Below are 24,756 nucleotides of genomic sequence, written 5' to 3'. Positions count from 1 at the left end.
TATGAGACAGGACAAGTAGACATTGACACAAATAAGGAGGAAAGTGTGAGAAGAGTGTGTGTCTGACACTTGAATTTCACTTTCATCTGACCTGGTCAAAAGAAGGAAAAATATCTTTGGTGTATTCTTTGTTACAGAAATACATTTCACTAACCAGGGGAAATAGATGACAAGGGGGATTAAATTTTAAGTAAAACAAATTGTAAAGATGTACAAAAATATCTATAGCAGCTCTTTTTAGGGAAAACAGAATTGTAAAATGAAGGGATGACCATCAACTGAGGAATGGCTGAATAATTTATGATATATGTATGTAATGGAATATTACTGTGCTGTAAGAAATGATGAAGGGGATAGTTTCAGAAAGACCCAAGACTTGTATTGAACTGACACAGTGAAATGAGAACAATTTATATGACAATAATATTGTAAAAACAACTCAGAAAAACTTGGGAATTTTTGATCAATGTAGTGACCAACTATAATTCCAGAAGTTTCATGATGAAATATGTTACCCACCTCCTGACAAAGACTAAAGTAAAGACTATGTTTGTAACAGGAGTTTGAGAATTCTTGGGTACTGAGGTCCATTCCTTTATGTTCTATACTAACAGGGGGCCTATTAAATTTAATATACAGGATACAGGAGGTCAAGAGAAATTTGGTGGTCTGAGAGGTGATTATTAATCACATCCAAACTCAGTGTGTCATTTTAATGTCTGATGTGACACCTAAATGGCATAGAGAACTGGGTACAAGCACATGGAAATATTCCTAAGGTATTTATTATGTGGCAACAAAGTAGATATTAAGAACAGAAAAGTCAAAAGGAAATTAAATGTCTTCCATTGAAAGAATAATTTCTTGTATGATGACATTTCAGTGAAATGCAACAATTTTGGAAAAATGCAACAATTTTGGAAAGTTCTTTTGGCTTGCTAGAGGTCTTAATTCAGAGTGTGTTGTCATGGTTGCTCTTTCACTTCCAGATGTTGTCATAGCCTCAGGACTTGCAGCACAGTATGAGCAGGACTTACGGATTGCTCAGACTGAACTCCCTGATGAAGATAATATCCTGAAAAGGAGTGAAGCTAGAGGCCCATGTCAGTGGTTTGGTTTTATAAACAATGAGGTCAGTGGTGGAGTGAGCCTGCCACTTTATTATATAGCTGAGTAGAATACAGGATGCTGAAGGTCATGAATAGGCTTTCAAATGAATTTAGCAGTTTTAAAAATTGATAATTCATATTCTGGACCTTCTTATTTAGCTGTTTTCGACTTTAATTATGTCCCCCTTGAGTTTCATATATAATATAGCTGCAATTCCATTACACTATTCAGTGGTGAATCTTTTTTATGATTACCTTTCCCATTCCTTTTTTCATTCAGATTACAACAGTTATAATTTAAATATTTAAGCAAGTGAGTTTTTATCCTTTGTTTACAATAAGCATTTTAAAAAATGTTTTGTGTGATCTATGGTAGATATGTAGATATATCTACTATTTTACTATTTAAATAGTCATCATAGATTTTTTTAACTCTTACCTTCTGTCTTAAAATCCATACTATATATTGGTTCTAAGGCAGAAGAGTAGTAAGGGGTAGGCAATGGGGGTGAAATGGCCTACCCAAGGTCACATAACTGGGAAGCGTCTGAGGCCAGATTTGAACCCAGAACCTAGGCCTGGCTCTCAATCCACTGAACCACCCTGATGCCCCCACCGTTACTGAGTTTTATGACAAGTTGTTTTTTAAAAGTATTTCAAGCATAGGATCTTCAGTTAATCTCTCTAATCATCTCTTAAAGCTACAATTTTCACAATGATAATGGTCAGGTTAAAAATTTTGTGTGATTAGATGACTAGTCACAACTTGTTAATTAAGTTAAAAGTGTGAGGATATACATATTTAGAAAGTTAAGCTAAAAGTTTTCACAATAGCCAAGTAGTGTACCTAAAGTGGCTTGTGGAAGAACGATAAAATTGAAGAATATAATTATGATTATTTTTCATTTTTCCTGTGTATGAGCTGATGACAGAATAGAATTTAATATATTTTGACTATCAATTGAATATAGCTTTTTAAAAACTACAATGCCTAACTAACATGGGATGGTAAGCATGCTTTAAAAAGGTGGTTTGAGGTGATTATGGAAATAAGCTAGACATTGTTACTTTCAACTTTGGTAAGCTTTAAATCCCCTATAGGAAATGTATCCTTGTTGGGAAGGAAGAGTGTCAAGACATGAGTCATCAACCAGATAATGCTGTGATAAGCACCACCGAAATAGGGCAGAATGGACCATTTTCAGTGATGTCCAACTAAATCAAAGCCTTGAAATGAGTTATATATCTTGAGTTCCAAAGTACAGTGAAGCATTTAATTAAAAACAAAACAAATGAAGAAAGCCTACTGATGGTGAGATGTTATCCATGTAGTTAGGGCCTCTTGACATATGCTAATTCAAAACTGGCCTTATTTGCATATCTTATCAAATATTTGGACAGCACTGTCAACTATAGCAACTTTACCAAACCAGTCTTATGAATCTGCCAAGTTGGACTTACTTTAAGCTTTCACTTTAAATTTTTATTTAAACTTTTTCCAATGAAAAAAGTGAATATATTAACGGAGGAATCGTATTCAAAGTCATAAAATAACTTCTGACCACTGATCTCTTACCTCCTTATTCTCACCTCCAAGATAGACTTGAACACGTCACTGTTTGGAAAAATTGTATTGCAAAAGAAAAAAAAAGTTTCCTGGGATAAAGTGGAAAGAAAAAAAGGTTATATTCACAAATGTGATGGCTCTTGGTGGTATGGTTTAGAGATGGCAAAGTAAATTAGGGAAGTTATTAAATAATGTTGAAATTAAGGAATTGTGTGGTCAGGTTGTTAGGGACATCTCCAAGAAAGATAGCAGGGGATGGAAATGAGACAAATACCACAAGCTAGTTACTTAAAAAAAAATCCCTGAAAAAATTGGGAGAATGACCTGGAAGAGTTAAAAAAAATATGGTAATAGCAAAGACTGGAGAAAAGTGCTTAAATAGATACTCAATGAGCTTCAAGAGGAAAAAGGTCATTAAGGAATGTAGACAAGAGAAGCAACAGTAGAAAGAGCAAAGATCTGTCCATTCTTCCTCCAGGTCAGATCATAATTCTAAAACTAGAAGAAACCTCGGAGAAACCTAGTCCACCTATTAGGTAAGGAGAAACTCAAGCAGTTTAAAGACCTTGTCCGAAGTCATAAAGACAACAATCAAGGAATAGCTTACAAAAGAGCTGATTCTGATATAGTTTTGAGTAAAACAAGATGGGAGTTTCATTGGTTGAAAAGTCTGAGATCAGAGTTTGTTGGGTAGAGGTGGTGGGTCTTCCAGAGGGTACAGTTGAATGAGTGAGTGAAAGAAATGGTTTGGAATGGGTTTAGTGCTGAATAAAATTGGTGCCTTCAATAGAATGTATGCTATTCTCCATGTGCAAAATGCTCTCCATTGCAGAAGTATTTTAAAGATAAGATTTTTATACATTTTCATTATAAACCAAGAGCTGACCTATAAATAATGAAAATATTCTTTTTTTAGGTAAAAGCAAAACTGTCTAAGGAAATAGAAGTTTAAAAAAATCATTGTAAATAACTAAAGCAACTTTACCAAGTAATTTTTTAAAAGTTCCATTTCTTTACTGCCTACAAATTTTTCACCTACTCTTTACATATTGACCACTGCTCTTAAAGATGATGCCTCTGATGGAAGTCTTAGTAACTGCAATAAATAAAGGAGTGTTATTCCCAATTTGTATTTATCTACAGCATAATTAACTTTAGAGGGTCTATTCTAAAGTACACAGAATAAAACTGTTTCTTTTAAATAATAATATCTAGAGAAAAATAATATGGAATATAAACTATTAAAACACAATTCCAATGAGTAAACTAAGGCAACCAAGTAGTTTGGTGATCAGCTTAATGAAAAGAAATATACAGTAGACAGTCTCCAATTGCTGGGTCTCATTTTTCTTTTCTGCCCCTCTTTTCTTGGTTAGACACACTGAGTCACAGATTCAGTGGTAGACAAGGCTTTCATGGAACTAAGGACTGAAGAAAGTATAAGCCTAGTTTCTGAAGATTCTTGGAAATTCCCAATCAAGTAACATCATTAGTTAGAAATAAGTTCCAACTTTGGAATTTGGTGTTTACACCTCAAAGTAAAATGAGGTTTACACCTCAAAGTGAAATAATTATGAACAGACCAGTTAATGAGTCCATCACAATCACTCTTATTAAAAATTCTGATTTAATGAGAGTTTTTTTGGAAGAGGAAGTTATTTAGATATCAGTTCTAGGATCTAGTTGTTGGTAGTGGTAGTGTTTTTGAGGGAGGAGTACACAGAAGAAGATGGAACTAAGAAATGTTTTAATGGCAGACGAAACTATTTAGGAAAAGTACAAACATTTTCTCTTCTTTATTCTTTAGTCTATTAAAGTAGAACTTAGCCATGTAGTTTCTTCCTTTCTCAGTGGTTTCCACAGTGAGGCTATGGCTTGATACCAAGGAATATGTGTGAATGACAAAGAGAGGGAACACAAATAGGTCTCTCCAGAGATCCTACTCTCCCCCCAGGATAGTAAATCATAGAATTCATCTACAAAACACTCATCTCTCCCACAACAACCTTGCACTCTACTTGCCTTCTTCGGCCATGCAAACTCTCAATCTCCCTGGCTTCAGTCAGGAATTTGCTCCCTCAGAAGTTATAACCTGACTACTACTGGGTACCCAGAGCAGTAGCTACAAAATGCCATTGTGAAAATCCCCCTCCTTACATACCATACATGTGCTAAGTGCTGCTCTAGGACAGTGACCAGTGAATAAGATGAGTAAGAGTTCTATCTCTTTTCATGAGGTAGAACAGAGTGAATCCATAGGCTGAACAGATCTGTTAACAGTTTGCATCAAAGATCTCAAATACATTATCAAAGCCCTCCTTCTCCCACCCCGCCCTATTTCTCCTGCTTCCAAAGTTCCAAATGTCAAAGGCTCCACCATCCATCCATCCATCCATCCAGGTTCAAAACCTCAGTGTCTTTTACATCTTCTCACTTTCACCCTATTTATCCAATCAGTTGTCAAATTTTACTTATTTTACTTTTATCTCCATATCTCTAAAATATATCTCCTTTCCATGTACATGGCCACCACTTTGGTTCAGAGCCATATCACCCCTTCCCTGAGCTATTGCAATGCCCTCCTAATTGGTCTCCCTGCCTCAAGTCTCTCCCTTTCCAATCCATCCTCCATTCAGCTGCCAAGATTTTTTCCTGAAATTAATGTTTGACTATGCCAATCCCTTATTACTCAAATTCTAGTGACTCAGGAAAAATTATATTTGCCATTAAGTTTTATAATGAACATAAGCATAAAAACAGTAGTAGTACATTTTACAATTTATATTTTATGTACATCATTTATAAATAATCACACATACTGAGAGAAGAGTGCATAGTAAAGTACATGCACAAAAAAAGTGTAGAGACCACTGCCCTATACAAACAAATCATTCTCTCTGGCTGTGCCATTTTAACCTCTCTTCAGTGTCACATCTCTAGGTTTGTTAAATGGAAAAAACATAATTTGGGATTGAGGCATAGCAGGTTAAGTGGCTTAACAAACTTTTAAAAAACCAAATAATAAAAGTAAATGCATTCTGATACAGCACCAGCAATATTTAAAAAAAGAAAAAAGTATACAACTATCTGGATAATACCTGTTTGCAATAATGCAATTTTAAGTACCTATTGTTCATTATCTATGAAGAATTATAACCTCATGCTTTAGCATCATGCTGACAGCTTCTAATGAAAACCATTTCTTATAAAGGAAAGGAAAGATGTTCTCTCATTCTAGGGAAGTTCAGCTAAACTTATTTGTATAGAAGAGCTTAAATATCTATAACCTTAGTAAGCCACATTCATGTGATCTTACTTGATTAATTTTCCAAACAGAGTTTCAGATTTTTGGTAAGATAAAGACAAGGAAGAATAAAGTCCTAATTACTCCTGATATATGCATATCTTTTTCACAGTAAAAGGTTTCTACAAGAAGGGTTTCTTTTACAGAAAAGTTACAAAGAAAAGGCAAATAATTTTGTACCAGAAATTTAGCACCTGTACAAATGTCTTCACTGTCACTGTACAAAGACTTAATAATTTGTTTATTATCCTTCATATGTTCTTGATAATTATCACTATCTGCTTCCCTGATCATTTTATCAACCTCTTTGTTACTTTCTCGCCAAGATGTATCATCATATAATGAAGTTCTTAAACATAATGACTGTTATACTTATCAGATATAATAAAATGCTTCCCAACTTTCTTCACTGTTTGCCTTTCCATTTTTTTTTGTCACCACTGTGAGAAATTCTAGAAAGTCATATGCGCCATTATCTTCAGCATCTACTTTGTTAATCATATCCTGTAATTTGGCTTCTGCCCAAGTTAGCTCCTTACTGTACCCAATTCCTTTGCTGTCATAAGATAGCTCTCTATCCTTGTTAAATAACAAAAAGGCTTCTTTGGATTCTGCAATCTAATCTTCTGTTACTTGATCAGCCAAGCTACAAATGCTACTAAGTGAAGCATGGATCAGCTAACCTCCCCACTTTAGCGGCTGTACATTCAAACATTCAACTGTTTTCAATACCTCCAACAATGTCAAAACCCTAACTATCTTTCTCCTCTTGCTTCTTTACAACACACATAACAAAAAACATTATCCTCAAGTAGCTTTGCCACTTTACTTCATCCAATTACTTGCTGATCCTGGGGAATTTGTATTCATATCATTTTTTAAGAGTTCATCCCATTAGTATTTGAAAAAAAAATCAAGGTCACACAAATGAGATCCAGAAACAAAATGTAAAATGAGAGACCTCAATATAACCTGAATCAGTAAGATACTAGTTATTCCTTGCTGAAAATCATGTCATTAACAAAATATTGCCAGACATTAAATTTGAAAAAGAAAAAAATTTCATTACTTTTATTAGAAATGGTTGTTTTTGGGGCAGCTGGGTGGCTCATTGGATTGAGAGCTAGGTCTAGAAACAGGAGATCCTAGGTTCAAATCTGGCCTCACACTTCCTAGCTATGTGACCCTGGGCAAGTCACTTAACCTCCGTTGCCTAGCTCTTACCACTCTTCTGCCTTGGAACCAATACATAGTATTGATTTTAAGACAGAAGGTAAGGGTTTAAAAAAGAAAAGAAAAGAAAAATAAAAAGGAAATGGTTGTTTCAAAAGAATTTCTTGTAAATTTGTTCCATGTAAATGCTTTTGCTTTCTTAAATTATGAAATAATTATGAGTGATTCAGAATGAACTACTTAAATAAGCTTATTAATAAGCAAAAATTCTTTTAAAATGTTTGAGTGAAAATTCTTGATTTGCAATTTTTAAAATTACAAACAATTAGAAGTCAGCAAAAACAGTCAACTATCATACAAAATAAGGCATGAAATCTTACATAAAATCCTCAACATTTAACAAAGTAGAATCAATCAAATAAGACAATGAACAAGAAAAAATGCTTGTTGTATGTCCCTTTCCAAGTCTGTATGAAGTTCCTATTTCTGTTTCTACCTCTGTGAGGAAAAGAAAAAAAATTACCTGCACCTACTATTTGCAATCACTGATAAATATCTAATATTCAAGACATAGGTAATAGATACAAAATATTAAAACCAAGAGAGATAATGTGCTACAAAGAGCAAATGGTTAACCTTGGAAAAGATCTTAGTAGTTCTCTAATCCAACTTGTCATCCACAGATGAGGAAACCGAAAACTGAAGAGTTAAGTGACAGAATTGGGATTTAAACCCGTGCTTCAACTCCAGAGATGGAAGAAAGAAGATTATGAACAGTGTTACATTAATTCATAAACTGCCCTGGATTTTTAGCACTTTCCTAAAAAAACAACAAACACAGTAAAGAAAATTATAGCTTATGTACCAACTTCTAGAGTAAGGATGAAAAGATAAACAAGGTCAGGTTTGGGAAATGACGTTAGTCAAAGGCTACTAAAAAGTCTCAAGCCTATAGATCAAAAATAACTTTTATCACATAATCTAGTGCCATGTTGGTGAAGCTATGGCATACATGCCAGAGATGGCATTTAGGAACCTCTCTGTGGGCACACATGCGAAGGACCCAGTATGCCCTTCCCTGTAGCAGAGCTCCCCAGTTCTTAACTAGAAACCTGGAGGGAAGCGCAGCTGGGCTGCTCCCCTCCAAGTCTAACTATATCATCAGGTACACTCTCCCTGCCCAGCAGTCCAATGGGAGTGCTTCCTCCCTTCCCTGGGTGGAGTAAGGTGGGAGGGTCACAATGCAGCATAGGCACAGACCAGAGAGTCTCCAAGTCTGTGGTAAAGCTGATTCCTATGAAATTAGTGTATCATTCTCAAATATATTAGCAATAGTAATCTCTCTAAAATGAATACTCTTAGGACCCCAGGAGGAGTTAGTAAAAGCATCCAAGACAGCATCCATAGCAGGACAAGATTGCCCCACTCCATTCAGAATGGCCTGAGTGAAACAGAAACAACTTATGTTTTTACTATCAGAAGCAACCAGTGTCTTTACTATATGAAAGTATTTTGGGGATGTGTCTTTTGAGTCTGAACTTTAAAAATGTTCAAAACTGTAGTCTAGTGATTTGGGAATAAGTTTTATGAACCCGAGGCTAGGCCAATAGCCTCATCCCTGTTTTACAGCTCCTTTCCCCAGTTTCTTTCATAAGCAACCTTGGGTTGCTTTAATTTGCATTCTTGGTCCCTTCACCTGTTACTAGCCCAGCCTGTTCAATTTGCACTTAAATGGGTACATGCTCAAGAGACCAGGTGGGCTAGAAGCTATGAAGATGGGATTAACTCTCCCCCTACCCATTTTTAGATTTAATCACTAAAGGCATATATACCCCACTTACACTTGAGTGGGGGAAGTCTGTGACCCACTTGTTCAATAGTGGGTGATGAATCAGAATCGACTGACTGTCCCCTGGGCAATCCTAAGCAAAGCTTTAGCTGTAATTAGTACCCGGAAAATAGAAGGAAGTCATAGGAAGTGGCAAAAAGGAATGATCTTTTAAAAATACCAAGAACTTCCTATGAAGAGGTTTTTCGCCTTGAACTTGATCTTGAAGGAGTTCCAGCTTGAGACCTCAGACTGCTCTTGGATTCTTCCCTTGGAACTACCACATGGGGTGAATGGAAAAGGCTGACTCCTTTCTTGGATTTTCTGAAGGGACTAGCCTCAGGAGAGGCCTCCCCTCTTGAGAGAGGCTTCATGCATCCCCAAATCCTTGTTTCAAGGCTGAGGCCCCTCCAGTTAAGGACTAATTAGCCCTGCCTGGTTTGAGCCAGGGGTTGGAGCAAAATACTTGGTGTTAGGTTAGATATCTTACCCTATCCTCTCTGATTTTCTTACTTTCACTTTCTATATTTTATAAATTACTAAAAATCATTTTGGAATTGATTAAATTCCTGGCAACCCTATTCTTAAATAAATCCATTCCAACCTTTTATATTAACCCCTTACATTGTGGCCCTTACAAAGCACTAGAAAACACAGTGGCTTGTCAGAGGTAGCAATCTCCCAATCTGCCCTGCACCCAAAGGGTATTATAAAGTGTTTGGAGCTTGTATACATATTAAAACCTGATTTCAACTCTTGACCATTTGCTAAAAAGGTTAATTTGGAGGAAACCCCCCTCAGGAAGGCTGGAATGTGATGGGATGAATGTGTCAAGATGATGGTCATTTAACCACAGGGTTATATTTCCTAAAAATAATGGTTTTTCCTGTAAGCTGGGGCTTTTTTGCCCTTTTTTTGTCTTCTTTCTTTCTCAATAAAGCATTGCAATTGAAATAGCTTCCTGGTTCCTTAAACAGTGGCTAATGAGGATGTACTTTGAAATTTTCAAGGTCTCCTCAATTTCTACTTCACAGGTTGGAGAGGGCTAGGTTTGAGGGGGATCATAGCTCTCAGTGGGGCACATGCCTAGAGGGGAGCAGAGTGCTTGTATCCCTTACCTCTCCCTCTCCCAAAGCCTGACATCAACAGCCTCCCTGCCCAGCAGTCCAGTGGAAGTGCTTCCTCCCTCCCCTGGGTGGAGTAAGGCCAGGAAGTAGGGTGAGCCCAGCATTCAATGGGGGAGTGGCATAGAATGTGATTGGGGGGGGGGGGGGTTGTTGTGGACCAAGCACTTGGTCTGGGGGTGGGGTGGGGGCAGGGCCTGGCACTCCAATCTCTAAAAGGTTCCCCCCATCACTGGTCTAGTGGCTGGGGAATTTGGAGCCGAGACCTAGGTTCAAACCTTAGATATGTCCTGGATGTGTAACCCCAGGCAAATTTCAAAGTTTTCTTACCTGCCAAATGAGAATAAGAGTGGTATCAATTTTTTCCTTGGGCAAGGGGGGGTGCGGGGGGAGGACAGGCCTTACTTTCTATATTAGAATAAATACTAAGTATTGGTTCTGAGGCAGAAGAGCAGTAAGGGCTAGGAAATGGGGATTAAGTGGCTAGCCCAGGGTCACACATCTAGGAAGTGTCTGAGGTCAGATTTGAACCCAGGATCTCCCATCTCTAGGCCTGGTGCTCTATCCACTGTGATAGCAGACTGTCCCCAATAGTGACACCAATCTTGCAGATCACATAAGGCTAAAAATGAAGATCAAATGAGATATATTTGGTGAATTTATGACTCTTAAAGCATAAGTTTATTATTATTATTAAGGATAATTAATAGTATTATTGATGTAAAACTGAAAAACATCTGAGAGCCTATCTACTCATCTTTTTACAGATGAAGTGACTGAGAATTTAGGTGACCTGCCACAAGTCTTATACACATTCTAAACATAAAAGTATTTCCTGTGTGGCCATTGGCAAATCACTTAACCTCTCTGAGCCTTGGTTTCCTACTCTGTAAAATAAGGGATTGGACTAGATGGCCTTTGAAGGCCCTTCCAGCTCTAGATCTTATTCTTTTATGAACTCCCTGTATTCACTTGATACAGTGAATACCAAATATTATTTTAAAAAATAATTCCTGATAGAAGACTGGTATAATGAGCACTGGCTGTCTCTGTATACTTGAACCACTGACTAAAATAAGTTAAGTTCAGCATATTAGATTCATAAAGATGAAAAGATAACACTGAATACTCAATCATGTCAATGATATTGAAAAATGAGAAAAAAATTATATTGACCTTGATTTCACCTGACTTAGCTAGCAAAGATGTCTTTGCCAAGTGTAAAGACATAGTTACACTATGCCCAAAGGGTTATAAAACCACGTATACCTTTTGATCCTGGAATACCACTATTAGGTCTGTATCCCTAAAAAAAAGAGGAAAGGATCTATCTGTACAAAAATATTTATAGAAACTTTTTCGTATGTGGTAGCAAAGAATTAGAAATTCTGAACAAATTGTGGTACATGATAATGATGGAATACTATTGTGCTGTAAGAACCAATAAGCAGGATGATTTCAGAAAAGGCTGGAAAGATGTACATGAACTGATGCAGAGTTAAACAAACAGAACCAGAACACAATACATAGTAACAGCAGTACTGTACAAAGATCCACTATGAAAGACTTAGCTATCCAGGAATACAAAGGTCGAGGACAATTCTGAAGGACTTGCAACAAAGAATGCTATTCAGTACTAGAGAAAGAACTGTTAGAGTAGGAATACAGATCAAAACATGCAATTTTCCACACTAGTTTGTTTTTATTTTGGGGTTTTGGTTTTATAAGAGTATTCTCTTACAACAGTGACCAATATGGAAGCATGTTTTGCATGATAGTACCTGTATAACCCAAATCAAATTGCTTACCATCTCTAGGAGGAGGGAGGGAAGGGACGGAGACAATATGCATTTTATAATTTCAAAAAACATGTTATTATATGTAACTGGGAAAACAAAATATCTTTAAAAAAAAGGCATGTTTACAAAGGTCAACAGTTTGGAATACAAACATTTGTAAATCACTATAGGCAAGAATGAGCACAATTGCCTCATGAAACAATGAAAAGCAGTGGAAGCAAAAACAAATCTATAGACACATTGGGGAAAGATCTAGCTAAAATTAGCCTAAGAGCATTCACACATGAAATTGGAAGGACAACAAATCAATGGAAAATGGAACAGGGCTTTTATAGTTTCCATTGTCACATATGGACAATAGCCCACAATTTCTAATGGGCTATATGTTAAATGGGTTGTTAACATAAAAATGACATTTAAGACAAAGAAGTTTCAGTAAGAAAGGTTGGGCCAGACTAAGTATACACAGGAAATATAAGCTGGAGGTCAGTCTTGAAAACACTGTGAGGTTGTTTTTTTTTTTTTATATCAGGGAGAAAATGACAAAAGAATGGGATAAGAATCATTTACTCCTTAAAAAGGTAACTGATAGGACATTGATAACTACCAATTCATGCATTTACTTTGCCATCTTTATAAAAAACAAATTTTAATGATCATTAAATGGTATGTAAAAGGAACAGGCAAGCTTTCACTAAGCTTTTTACAACTGACTGAAGTAAAAATAGTATAAGATCCAAACATGGAATTTTTGGTCCAGGCCTATGATATAAGAATGGATTACTGCAAGTTTGAAGTAACTTTTAAAAAGTTGCCTCAGGCACTGAAAAGTTAAATGAATTGCCTACCCCTGTAGTACTCAATAACCACAAAAAAAAACAACAAAAAAAAACCACACACACACAAAAAAAATTGGATTCAGTAAAGCAAAAGTGGTTGTAAAAGGCTCTTCTCTAAGGAGTCTTTTAGGCACATGTTCAGATCACATACTTGGACACAAAATTCCACCATATTAACACCAATGTGTTCCTGGCTATGTCTCAAATATAATCCCAAGACTGAAAAAATTGGACAGAATTAAGGAAGGAGGAATAAATTTAGAGGGCAAAATTAGGATGTGGTGAATTATACTGGTGTTGTGGGGACACCAGGAGGGAACCGTGGTACAGTGAAAAGAGCACAATGAACTTGAAGTAATGAGAGACCAGGATTCAAAATCAACTTTTGATACTGCGTGACAAGGGTAAGTCACAATCTCTCTACGGCTGTTTTCCTCATTTACGAATGTGATAATTCCTATGTCATAGGGTTATTGTGAAGAATTAATCCCAAGGGTAATAGGAAGTCTTTGAAGGTTTTTGAGTGTTGAGATACCACCTTCAGATATGTACTTCAATTTGGCAACTACATGTAGGATGGATGGAAAATAGAGAAACTAGAATCTGAAAGACCAAACAAGAGGCTAATACAATGGGCTAAGTGAAGTGATAAGATGATGAATTACAGTAAAAGTTGTATACAGGAATACCTCATTTTATTATACTTCACTTTTCTGCACTTTGATTATTGTGGGTTTTTATTCCTTAAACAAAAAGGTTTGTGACAATCCTGCATCAAGCAAGTTCATTGAGGCCATTTTCCCAACATATGCTCATATTGTGTCTGTTACATTTTGGTGATTTTCAAAATGTTTTGAATTTTTTCATTATGTTATGGTGATCTCTGATCTTTGATGGTGCTCCTCTAATTGTTTTGGGGCACCACAAATCATGCCCATATAAGACTGTGAGCTTAATCTATAAATGTTCTATATGTACTGACTGCTCCGCTGACTAGCCATTCCCATCTCTCTCCTTCTCTTCAGGACTCTTGATCCTCTTTGATACAACAATATTGAAGAATATTACATAAATTTTGTTAACAAGGCAGTGGCAGGGTTTGAGAGGATTGACCCCAATTTAAAAGTTCTGTGAATAAATGAAATCTTTTGTGAAAAGAATCAACCAATGCAGCAAACTTCACTGATGTCTAATTTAAAGAATTGCCCCTCCACCCCAATTTTCAATAACCATCACCTGCCTGATCAGTTGATGGCCATCAACATTAAGGTAAGACCCTCCATCAGCAAAAGATGAAGGCTCAGATGAGGGTTAGAATTTTTTTAAGCAACTAAGTATTTATTTATTTATTTTTATTGCATTTAAGTACAGATTTTTAAAATACATATTAATGCACAGGCAGCTAGGTGATAAAGGGCATAGAATGCCAAGTCCAGAATCAGGAAGACATCTTCCTGAGTTCAAATCTCTGGGTATAATTGTTTAACCCTATTTGCCTCAGTTTCCTCATCTATAAAATGAGCTGGAAAAGGAAATGGCTGTATCTTTGCCAAAAAAACTATAATGGGGTCACAGAAGAGTGGGACATAACTGAACAACTATTGCACACTTAGTAGACTATAGTATGGTATAAATAAAATAAGTATTTAAAATTAAAAATTAAAAAAAATTAAAAAAATTTTAAAATTAAAATAAAAAAAAAGTAAAAATAAATTTTTATATAAATTGAGAAACCAAAAAATTAATTAAATTTGCTTTATTGGTATATTCACTTTACTGCAATGGTTTTGGAACCAAATCCAAATTATCTCTGGGGTATGCGTAAGAAGAAAATTAGTACTAAAGATGCTGTGGAAGAACATTTTTTAAGACTCACGAATAGATTGCATATAGAGGATAAGGTTAGTTAAGCTGATTACCTATTAGGTATCAAGTTCTGTGCCAAGTGTTAGATGATTTTGTATGATTGGAAGAATGGTGATGATGTTCTCAACAGAAATGTGGAAGTCTGGCAAAGAGCCGGATTTGGAGAGAAATACACTAGGTTCTGTTTTTAAAATGTTAAACAACGAATTTAGTTCTTTGTAAATTTTAACAGGCTGTATAAATTTCATCTATCATCAGGATCAATCAAACAAGTCTTTACTATATGCCTAAACTATAGGAAGGTGTGTCATATAGGTCAATAAAGAAACCCTTATGGAACTCAAATGACAACCTAGTCTTTTGAGAGTTAGAAGCTGCTAAATAAGGTTACAGGGAAAGGAGTCCCTAGGACTATGTTGACAAAGGTGGGGCACACATGCCCTGGGATGCTGAAGGGGGCTGCTCTGTTATGTCTCTCCAGCAAGCCTGAGGACAATGTTCACATGACCACTCTGCCCAGCAACCCATTTCAAGCACTCCTCCCTCCACTGTCTAGGTAATGTGAGGGGCTCACAGGCAGTGAAAGTGCAGTTTGGGTACAAGATCTCTAAAAGGTTTACTAATGCTACCCTAGGGGCACATTAAGAAATTGGGAAGGGAATGATAATCCAAAGGAATCATTAAAGAAATAGGAAAACTAAGAATTTTTGGTAAATTTTACTTCTGAAAACTAAGTGACATCTTCTCAATTCACTTTACAAACAACTTTATTTGTAAAAATATCCATTTTAAAAATTAATACCACTTTAAAATGTTCAACTAAATAAAAGCCCTTAATTCACTACTAATACCTTTAAAACAACCTATTTTGTTTCATGATGTCAGTATCTGCTCAACTTTCATTGTAACTAGGCCACACAGGCCATATTCATTCTTGTCTCTATATCACTTCTTTTAACTGGCATGCCCACTTGTTCCAATCTGTTCATCCTCCAAGCTGGCGTTAAAGTGCTTAGGAAAGTAGCATGGTACATTGGAAAGGATGATAGATTTGTTGTCAGATGATCTAGGTTCAAATCCTGGATATATCACTTATTACCTCGGTGACCCAGGGCAATGTACTTAGCCACTTTGGGCTTTGGTTTCCTTATGTGTAAAAAGGATGATCAAGAGGTCCAAAGGTCCCTTCCAGTTCTAAATCTAAAATATTATGACTTCTCCCTCCAGGTAGGGTCTTTTGGTTGCTCTGGCTCCTTCCGATCTTTTTCTTGGAGTTTATAACTTGTCTTAAAACTGACTGTATGGTACCTTCTCTGGATTGTTTATATTTGTGAATCAGTAGTCCCTAGCTAGATTTTGATGTACCAGGGCAGGAACTATAACTGTGTCATTTTCTCTAGTCCCTAGCACTAGACTAGTCATTTTGTAAAGACCAGAGGGGGCAGCCAGAATGATGAAGGACTTGAGCCTGTGTCCATGAGGACCAGCTAAAGGAATTTAGGGATGTTCAGTCCAGAGAAGAAAAGGCTAAGAGGGAATGTCAGAGTTTTGGTCAAGTTTCTAAAAAGTTGTCATATGCAATAGAATTCAGATTTGTTCTTTTTAACCCTAAAGAGCTAGAAGTTGCAAAAGGGAAAATTTAAGCATAAGACCAGGAAAAGCATCCTAATAATTAGAGTTGTTTCAAAGAAGAATGGGCTACTTGGGAAGCAGCAGACTCCCCCTCACTGGAGATCTTTGAGCAGAGGTTAAAAAACTACTTTGAGGCATCTTAAAGACTCCTTTTTTTTTGATTTAGCTAATACTAAATGGGGCTCTTCCAAATCTCGGGTCTATGAACACCATAATCTCCGAAGAATTAAATTTGCAGGTGAAACAAGGGTGAAATGCAGTGATCACATAAATATATAACATACCAAATGATGAACTATACAAAAGAAATGGTGTAAGAGATAACATGCAAGCAATAATTGGAAAAGGGGAGTTAGCATGTGGCATATGAGAAATGGATGGCTTGATTGCTCCACTGACAAATCAAATTTGTTTTATTAAAGGCCTCCTATTTGTTAGGTAGAGTCTCTGTAAAGGATCTGTAGGAACATACAAAGATTGGGAAGGAACATAAGGATTGTAATCTATACCAAACGAGGGAACATTGTGAACATGGATTTAAACTGCATTGTTGAAGAAGTGTGTGTGTGTTTCATTTTCACATATGCAACATATGGTTCTTCATTAATTCAACAATGTATTGCTTAAACAAAAACCCAAAGTGTCTTTACTGTTCCCATTTCCTTCTTTCAAATCTTACACATTTTAATTTATGGTAGACAAAGTAATAAATGTGAGTTTTATCTAGTGTATAGTACTGTCTAAGAAGGTGGCAATCTGGTTTTTAAGTTATCTACACATACATGTAAAGTTGGAAAGAGATAAAATCTTATAGACCCATGATAATCCAAAGGAATCATTAAAGAAATAGGAAAACTAAGAATTTTTTGTAAATTTTACTTCTGAAAACTAAGTGACATCTTCTCAATTCACTTTACAAACAACTTTATTTGTAAAAATATCCATGATGGCAAACCTATGATATGTGTGCCCAAAAGGCCAGACAGAGCCCTCTCTGTGGGCATACCTATGGTCACCTGCCAAAAGTTTGTTACTAGAAAGTCAGAGGAACTTGGGGAGGAGTTGCTCCCCTCCCACTTCCATGCACCTGATAACATGCCTCACTTCCCTCGCCTCTCTGCCCAGCAGCCCAATGGGAGCTCTTCCTCCTTCCCTGTCTGGGTAAGGTGCTAGGGGTAGGCTCACATGCTGTGTGAGTGTGTGGCACAGATGGCAGCCTGTTGAGTCTGTGGTGAAAGTGATGCGTGAGGTAGGGTTGCAGAGGAAGATAGGTTTGAGGTGAGCATAGCTCACAGCATGGCACACAGCTGGAGGGGAGCAGAGTGTTCAGGCCACTCTCCTCCCCCTCTCCACACAAGCTTCTAATCAAAAGCCCCCTTGCCCAGCAACTCAATGGGAACACTTCCTCCCTCCCCTCTCTGGGGGTGGGGGTAAGCCCTGGCACTCCATCTCTCCCCCCATAGGGGAGGGAGGAAATGCTCTCATTGGGCTCTGGGCAGAGGGGAAGGTCTTGTGAAGAATGTCCTCAATACAGGTGAAAAGGGGAAGGGGAGTTGCCTAAGTAACTTCCCTCCAGCTCTGCCACCTGTGAGATATCCTCCTTACCCTCTGTGCATTGGCTGCTGGGCAAAGGGGTGGGGATGTGAAAAAATGTCATCAGGCATGGTGGAGAGGGGAAGGGGAGCAGCTCTGCCTGAGTCCCTCTGCTTCTAATAATGAACTCTGTGGCAGGGGTGGTGGTGGTTGCAGCTGAGTATCCACAGAGAATGCTCTGTGTGCCTTTGACATCTGTCCCATAGGTTTGCCAGCAGTGTTACAGCCGTCTAGTCTGAGGAACCTGAGTTCCTACACTGAATACTCTAAAATGTTTTTGTGCAGAACTTACTTACATCTTGGGTTCTTGAATCTCCATAGCTTTGTAAGTTGAATTTTGCTTTGGTCATTAATATATATATATATAATTTAACAACTTATCGATGGAACTTCATGTTGACTGAACAGTAAAAACAGACAACTTAATTTAACTTTCAAATTCTCATATACTATTCTAATCAGACAAACTGGTAAGGATCAGATCCTTAAGTGAGGTTTTAGCAGATGGTATAGTATCCTAAAAAAAATTAATAATATGATTCACAACCCATGACTAAAGACTGGTACTATGCTGTCGATGCTTACTGCCATCAAATGGTACCAGCATATTTGACTAGGAACAGAGGACACCATTGGGTTAATCCATTCTTTATACCGACCTTTAAGGTTGCAATTGCCTAGTATTTGAAATGAAAGGAATGAAAATTTTAAAGCAACCAAAACTGTTCTCACTGCCAATTTATAAATAAAAGGCAACTCTACTTTTGTTTCAAAAAAAGTTGTTTAATCAATTCCCCCTCCCCCTTGATGGCATGCTCTTACACAATTTCCAAGATCCACTCTAAAGGAAGCAGTTCTAGTCAAATTCAACAATGAATCCTCCCCAAATAATGCTGTTCGGTCAATACCTCTGAATGATGCTCTAAACTTCCATTTTCTGATCCAGAATGCTGCTCAATAACATCATCTTCAACGTCCGACCCTGAATCCCGTTCATCCTGTACTGGGGTAGCTCCACCATCATCTGCTCAAAAACAAAACAATAAAAATCCCACTTAAAGGGTAAGATGAATAATGTCTAGGGCTACAACAAGGATTAAGTTTAAAGTACAGCCAAAAGTTGCCAATAGCAAATAGCATAACTAAGGAATTAGTTTCTACATTAGATTTGTATTTAAAATGTTATATGTCATATAGTGACAAGTGTAATGATGACTAGTAACCATGTCAATATGGTAAAAGGTAAGAAGAACTAAGCAAACATCAATGGAGATGCCAGGGAGCAAGTGAAAGATCTCTAAACATCACTCCCATTTGACCAACTAGATCATACTATTTCACTTTCATGTTAAGAATCAGAAACCTTTTTACTGTGAGGAGAATTATAGAGCCTCTACAATACTACATTGCAAAGTAATTCATAAATGTGAAAGGCCAAAAGATAATATAAACAATTCCAAATATTAATTTTGCACATGAGAGATCTGAAGTAATCATTTAAAAAAGTAAACCAACTTATACTTACAAAGACTAGACCATCAGGTGAAATAGGTCAAGGAAGTTAATATCTATATAGCTTTCAAATAAAAACTTCTAGATACACTCCCAATTGCAGTATAGATACGCTGGCTTGAAAAGAACTTTTTACTTTCAACATCTATTTTGATCCACCAGCAATCACAGTACACATGGTTACAGACTTAAGGAGCATTCAACTCAAAAACCATTGATCCTAGCTAGGCTATTTACATCAACTAATGGTAAAAATAAATTATTTATTTAAAAGAGTTGTAAGAACAATTTGGAAAGTATTAAAGAAAATAACACTAAGCATTCCCTAGTACTTTATGTTAGCAAGCATTGTCATTAATTATTTATTACAAGGTCTTAGAAATTAATCTGAAAAGTAAGCAGAATCCAATTTAAACTATAACTCTAAAAAACAGTAATTAGTCGCTTTTAGGGCAAAGAATTCCCCGTGGGGATAACCAATAGCATCAGATGCCACTGGAAGACTTTAAACAAAAATGGAAGAGAAGGGTGACTTAAACAAGAGCTAGAAAAAGAAAAGAACATAAGCTTTTTGAAGATTCACTCCCTCTCTCTCCCACTCCTTAATTTTTTTGTGGGGACAGTGGTCTTTGAATCCCCAGTGCCTAACACAGTACCAGGGGCATAAAAGGTTTAATGAAGAATAAGAAAAATTTACAATGCAAAAAAGTCACTAACAACTAAATGGCACTTTGGGTCATCTTTGATTTAAAATATTTACTCAATTTTGGCAAGAACAGAACCATATTTTCAACATATCCATTGTCTAAAATCAGAGAAATTTCTTGAATGGAAAAGGAATTCAAAGAGTTTATGGCTATTGAAATTTATTAATTTAAATGTCCTTTAGGGACCAACTAGTCTTACTTAATTACTAAGTTTACAGGTAAAGAAACAGAAGTCTATGAAATACGGTATAACCAAGGGCCAAAGACTGTAAGAAGCAGCGAGGGTACTAAACCCAAGTTTCTGACCTAATCCAACACTTTTCTAATACAGAGAACAACTTGTCCAACGTCCTCAAAGCATAATTTAGAATTTAGGGTTTTAGTTACTGTAAGTTGCCCAATTTCTTCCAAACCTTCGGTTCTTCCTCTGTAAAATGGAATGATTACTTTTACACTACTCAACTCAGTACTTTTGTACGGAAAACACTAAATAAACGCCAAATCCTCCACGATTTTTTTTTCGGTAGGAATTTTGGTTAACGAATCCGGAAGCCTGTTGAGGATTTCGAAGGCAAGAACAGTTGCAAACTCAGTGAGATGCAGGCCTGGGACAATCAATGCTCGGGAAAGAAACACCAAGTTCGGAATCTCCCGGATTAGCAACTCTAGCCAAAGAGAAATTGACTTTGAAATTGACAAGGGCTGCGAAGATACCTAGTGTCTCAGTCTCTCCTTCCTAAACTTCCTCCCGCCTCGAGCACCGTTGACCGTCGGGGGAAAATGGTCTCTCCCTGCGGACAAACGGTCGGTCGGTCGGTCGGCCACTCAATAACCATGTATTAGACGCCGACTGTGTGCTGGGCACTGTCCCAGGCACCAACCCCGGGATCGAGGGCGCGGATCTCTCCTCTCTGCTCGGCCACAATCATCTCTTTTCTCCCAGGGACGTTCGAAGGAGCCAGAGATAGCCCCAAACTTTAAAGAATCCCCTCCCCAAGAACAGGGCAGGGATTTTCGCGGGGAGCCTGACTCTCGCCCCCTTTCCAGCCCTCATCATCCCCGCCCGGGAGGCCCTCACCTGATTGGTCGCCGCTGTAATACTCCATCTCCATGGCGGTCCCGGGCCCGAGGTGGGCGCCTGGACCGGGAGGCTCCGGGCCCCCCGCGCTGCGCCCCCAGCTTCCTTCCCACTACCGACCCCCTTTCCTCCCCTCCCGGCTAGGTCCGGCCTTGCCTGGGGCTCGGGAGGCCACCTACAGGACCCTAAATAGGTAGGGTCCCTGCAGTTTGCAGCAAGGAGGGAAGGTGAGGGGGCGGGGAGGGCGCCGGGAGCCTCCGGGAGGAAGAGTCGACCGCCGCCTAGGCCCGGCCTAGTGTGATTTGTCCCCCAGCCGGCGGGAGAGAGGCTTCCCAGCAGCACCTCCGCGACCAAAATGGCGCCTGCCCAAGACCCTCAAAGGGATCTACTGCGCAGGCGTTACGACGGGTCAAAGGGCCAATGAGCGGCTGGAATGGTGGCCGCGGAGGGTCTTCGAGAACAGACAGTGGAAAGCGTTGAGAAGGGAACTCTGGTTGCGTTCCAGGAGGGGCAGAGCTTCACCAGTTGCCGACTCGACTCGAGTGCGTATCTTGGGTGCTTCAATGATCTGAGGCCTCATCTTCGTGCGTTTCTGTTCCTGAAGGGAGAGGCGACGAGCTACCGAGACTACAGTTCCCAACATGCTAACGTGTGCCTCAGAACTACTAGACCCAAACATGCCCCCAGGAAACGAGACTACCCCCCTCTTCGAGCCTAGTCAGTGTTGTCATGCACGCTGGGTCTCAAAGTAGACTGTGTGAATGTTTCTGACCATTATTCTTTTCCAAAAGGACCAGTTAGTTTCTATATCTCAAGAAATGCTTTCAGGGAGGTAAGATGACTTCTCCTATTCCGGCCAGAAATCTGGAACGGGGCGGGGCTATCTAGTCTCCTCAAGGGCTAGGCCCAAATTCAGCTCCTCGCCTGGCAAGCCTCTTTCTGCTCTCTGATTGGTAGAGCTGGGGATGGTGGTTGTGGGGCGGTGGAGCACGGACCTTTGGGAAATGTAGTCCGAATAAACCCGGGCAAGAAGGGGCAGGCTCACCTCAGACAAAGCTTTTCCCTGGACTTCTGAGCCTATATACTTTACTGAACTCTCACCATGGATGGGTAGGGAACAAACAAACAACGATCCAGTGAACATTTAAAAAAAAAATTGAAATTGAAATAGTTGAAAATAACCTGACTTTTGTAAAATAAGAATTTCCATTGAGGGGGGGAGGTGCGGGGAATCGGGGTACCAACGACTGTTGATTTTATTTTTAAAATAAGAATTGCAGTTTTTCATTTTCACAGAAAATTCCAGTTATCGCCCTCCACCCGTTACTCGGTCCACATGTTTTCAATTCAAATATTTATTGAGGTCTTACTTTGTGTAAAGCAGACACCTAACATGCTTTGAATACCGGAAAATCTAAGGTCAAGTCCTGTCTCTGGTACATATTGTGTACCAGGAGAGAGTCACAATCGCTTAGTGTCTCAGGTAATTCTGTAAAAGTATAAATTACACCTGTAGATCTGCATGAGTAGAGGGAGTTTCCCTCCGGGAGTTCCTAATAAAAATTAAAACCAGGGTCCAAATGAAATGACAAGGGACTATACTAGGGTCTCTGGAGAAACAAATGATACAAATTAGTTTTCAAGGAGTTTAAGTTCTAATAAGGAAAGTTAGTAGTTAATTAATATGCTTTTATTAAAGAGGAAGGGAATTAACATTTATGTAGTGTCTGGTATGTGCTAAGCTCCTTACAAATATCTCTTGATATTAAGCAGCTACTACTATATGCCAGCCATTGTTCTAAGCCATGGAGCTATGAAAAAAGGCAAAAGGCAAATTATGATCTGCTCTCAATAAACTCACAATCTAAGGAAAAAGGAAATTACCCACTACTTGCAAAGCCTGGTATATAGTAGATTTTTAATGTAAATATTTGCTATTATTGACTTTGTGGTTTTAAAAAATATCTATAGACTCCTTTCTCCTATCTCTACCTTTTTAATACCTCAATACCTAGTGTTGAAAGCAAATTTTGGGATACTTAGGTAACAAAAGAATGAGCAGGAGGTAGGAGTGTGCTTGGTAAATATTTAATAACCAGCTCTCAAAAACAAACAAAACCAACACTTAAATACAATCTACATTATTGACATTTTCTCCATCGTTTTTCTAAGTCCATACAATTAGCAAAATAAGCCTAGTTTTGTAGCATTTGCAAATTTACTAGGTGTAAAAATTCTGCTGAAAATGTAATAAATCTGCTCCTGAAATCCTGAAAAAGAGTTGAACTAGATGATCTTTAAGGTCTCTTCTACCTATCATAATACCTATAAGTTATGACACTATAAAGGACAGCTGCAGAAACCCCAAGAGAGGAAGACCACCATAAATCTACAGCAAAGGTTTTTAATTTGCCCAGTAAGCCAGAACAAATCAGAAGCAGGTTTTATTATTGAGTCTATCATTCTCCACAAAAGTTGATGGGGAATATGTCATTTGTAATTTAGCAAACAGTTTAACAATATTCAGACATTATATGAAACAAGAAAAACATGACTAGTGGTTAAAATATAGGTGGCCATAATCAAGAAAAATAGTATACTTGTTGAAAGTGTAAGTCATTTGCTACAGGTAATAGATAATGGAGTTATCTTCTTACTATAGCTAGTTTAACTAAATCAAAGACATCTACCCATCAGTACAGATAAGGGAGAGAAGGACATTCCCAGAAATCCGGAATTCTCCATCTTCAACAACTAAGTTTTTTTGTACTGATAAGAGGAGAAAAGGAGACATTGATGGATACTTAGTTGCTACTTCTCAGCTTACAGTTCATGAGGGATCATATACAGTAAAGTGATTAATACAGAACAAGATGGAGTCAGTTATGTTCTTCTAGAAATTTGCTTTCAACACTAGGTATTGAGGTATTAAAAAGGTAGAGATAGGAGAAAGGAGTCTATGGATATTTTTTAAAACCACAAAGTCAATAATAGCAAATATTTATATTAAAAATCTACTATATACCAAGCATTATGCTAAGCTCTGGAGCAAAAAAAGCAAAAGACAGTCTTTGTCCTCTAGAACTTCACAGTCGAATGGGGGAGACAAGAAATGAAACAGGTAAAAGTAAAGTGTATACTGGATATGTAGGAAAAAGAGAAGGCTCTTTTATTGAAAAGTTAGGAAAGGTTTTCTTTAGAAGGTGGGATTTTAATTGGGATGTTGAGGAAGCCAGTAGGAAGATAGGGAGAAGGAGAAGTAGACAGTGGAAAGTACATAGGGTCAGGAGATCTTGGTTTTTGGTTTTGCCAAGGACTTTGGTGAGCCTTCTAAGGCAAACCACTAACCTCTTTCTAGTGTCTTGGCTTTTCAGTCTCATCATGCACTAAACTCTGAAAGGTATGAATAGAACTGGTTTGGGAGTAGCAGACAGGAAAGGAACACATATTCTATGACTCCCCTCAACTTTTGGCCTAAAAGTTCCCTTATTGAGTTTTAAAAAAAAAATCCCTTAACTTCTGTCTTAGAATCAGTATTGTATCTTGTAGAATAAGTATTGTATATTGTTTCTAAGGCAGAAGAGCAATAAGGGCTAGGCAATGGGGGTCAAGTGACTTGCCCAGG

General features: G+C 37.8%; 1 protein-coding gene across 2 annotated transcripts in view; it reads right to left on the bottom strand.

Moving 5' to 3' along the window:
- The window catches only part of IWS1 (interacts with SUPT6H, CTD assembly factor 1), a 53,009-nt gene extending 30,981 nt beyond the window's left edge, over nt 1-22,028 (bottom strand). The window contains exons 1-2 of one of the 2 annotated variants that reach the window (XM_007493996.3): nt 21,132-22,028; nt 18,743-18,858 (exon numbers count right to left, since the gene is read on the bottom strand). In XM_007493996.3, the coding sequence (XP_007494058.1) occupies nt 18,743-18,858; nt 21,132-21,165 (150 nt within the window). In that variant the 5' untranslated portion in view covers nt 21,166-22,028. The remainder of the gene's footprint in view (nt 1-18,742; nt 18,859-21,131) is intronic. The other variant, XM_056793711.1, reaches the window with a different exon arrangement.
- Nucleotides 22,029-24,756: the final 2,728 nt, after the last annotated feature.

This window comes from Monodelphis domestica, chromosome 4 (assembly GCF_027887165.1).
Source record: "Monodelphis domestica isolate mMonDom1 chromosome 4, mMonDom1.pri, whole genome shotgun sequence".
Lineage (NCBI taxonomy): Eukaryota > Metazoa > Chordata > Mammalia > Didelphimorphia > Didelphidae > Monodelphis > Monodelphis domestica.
This window is presented reverse-complemented; position numbering and strand designations above follow the sequence as displayed.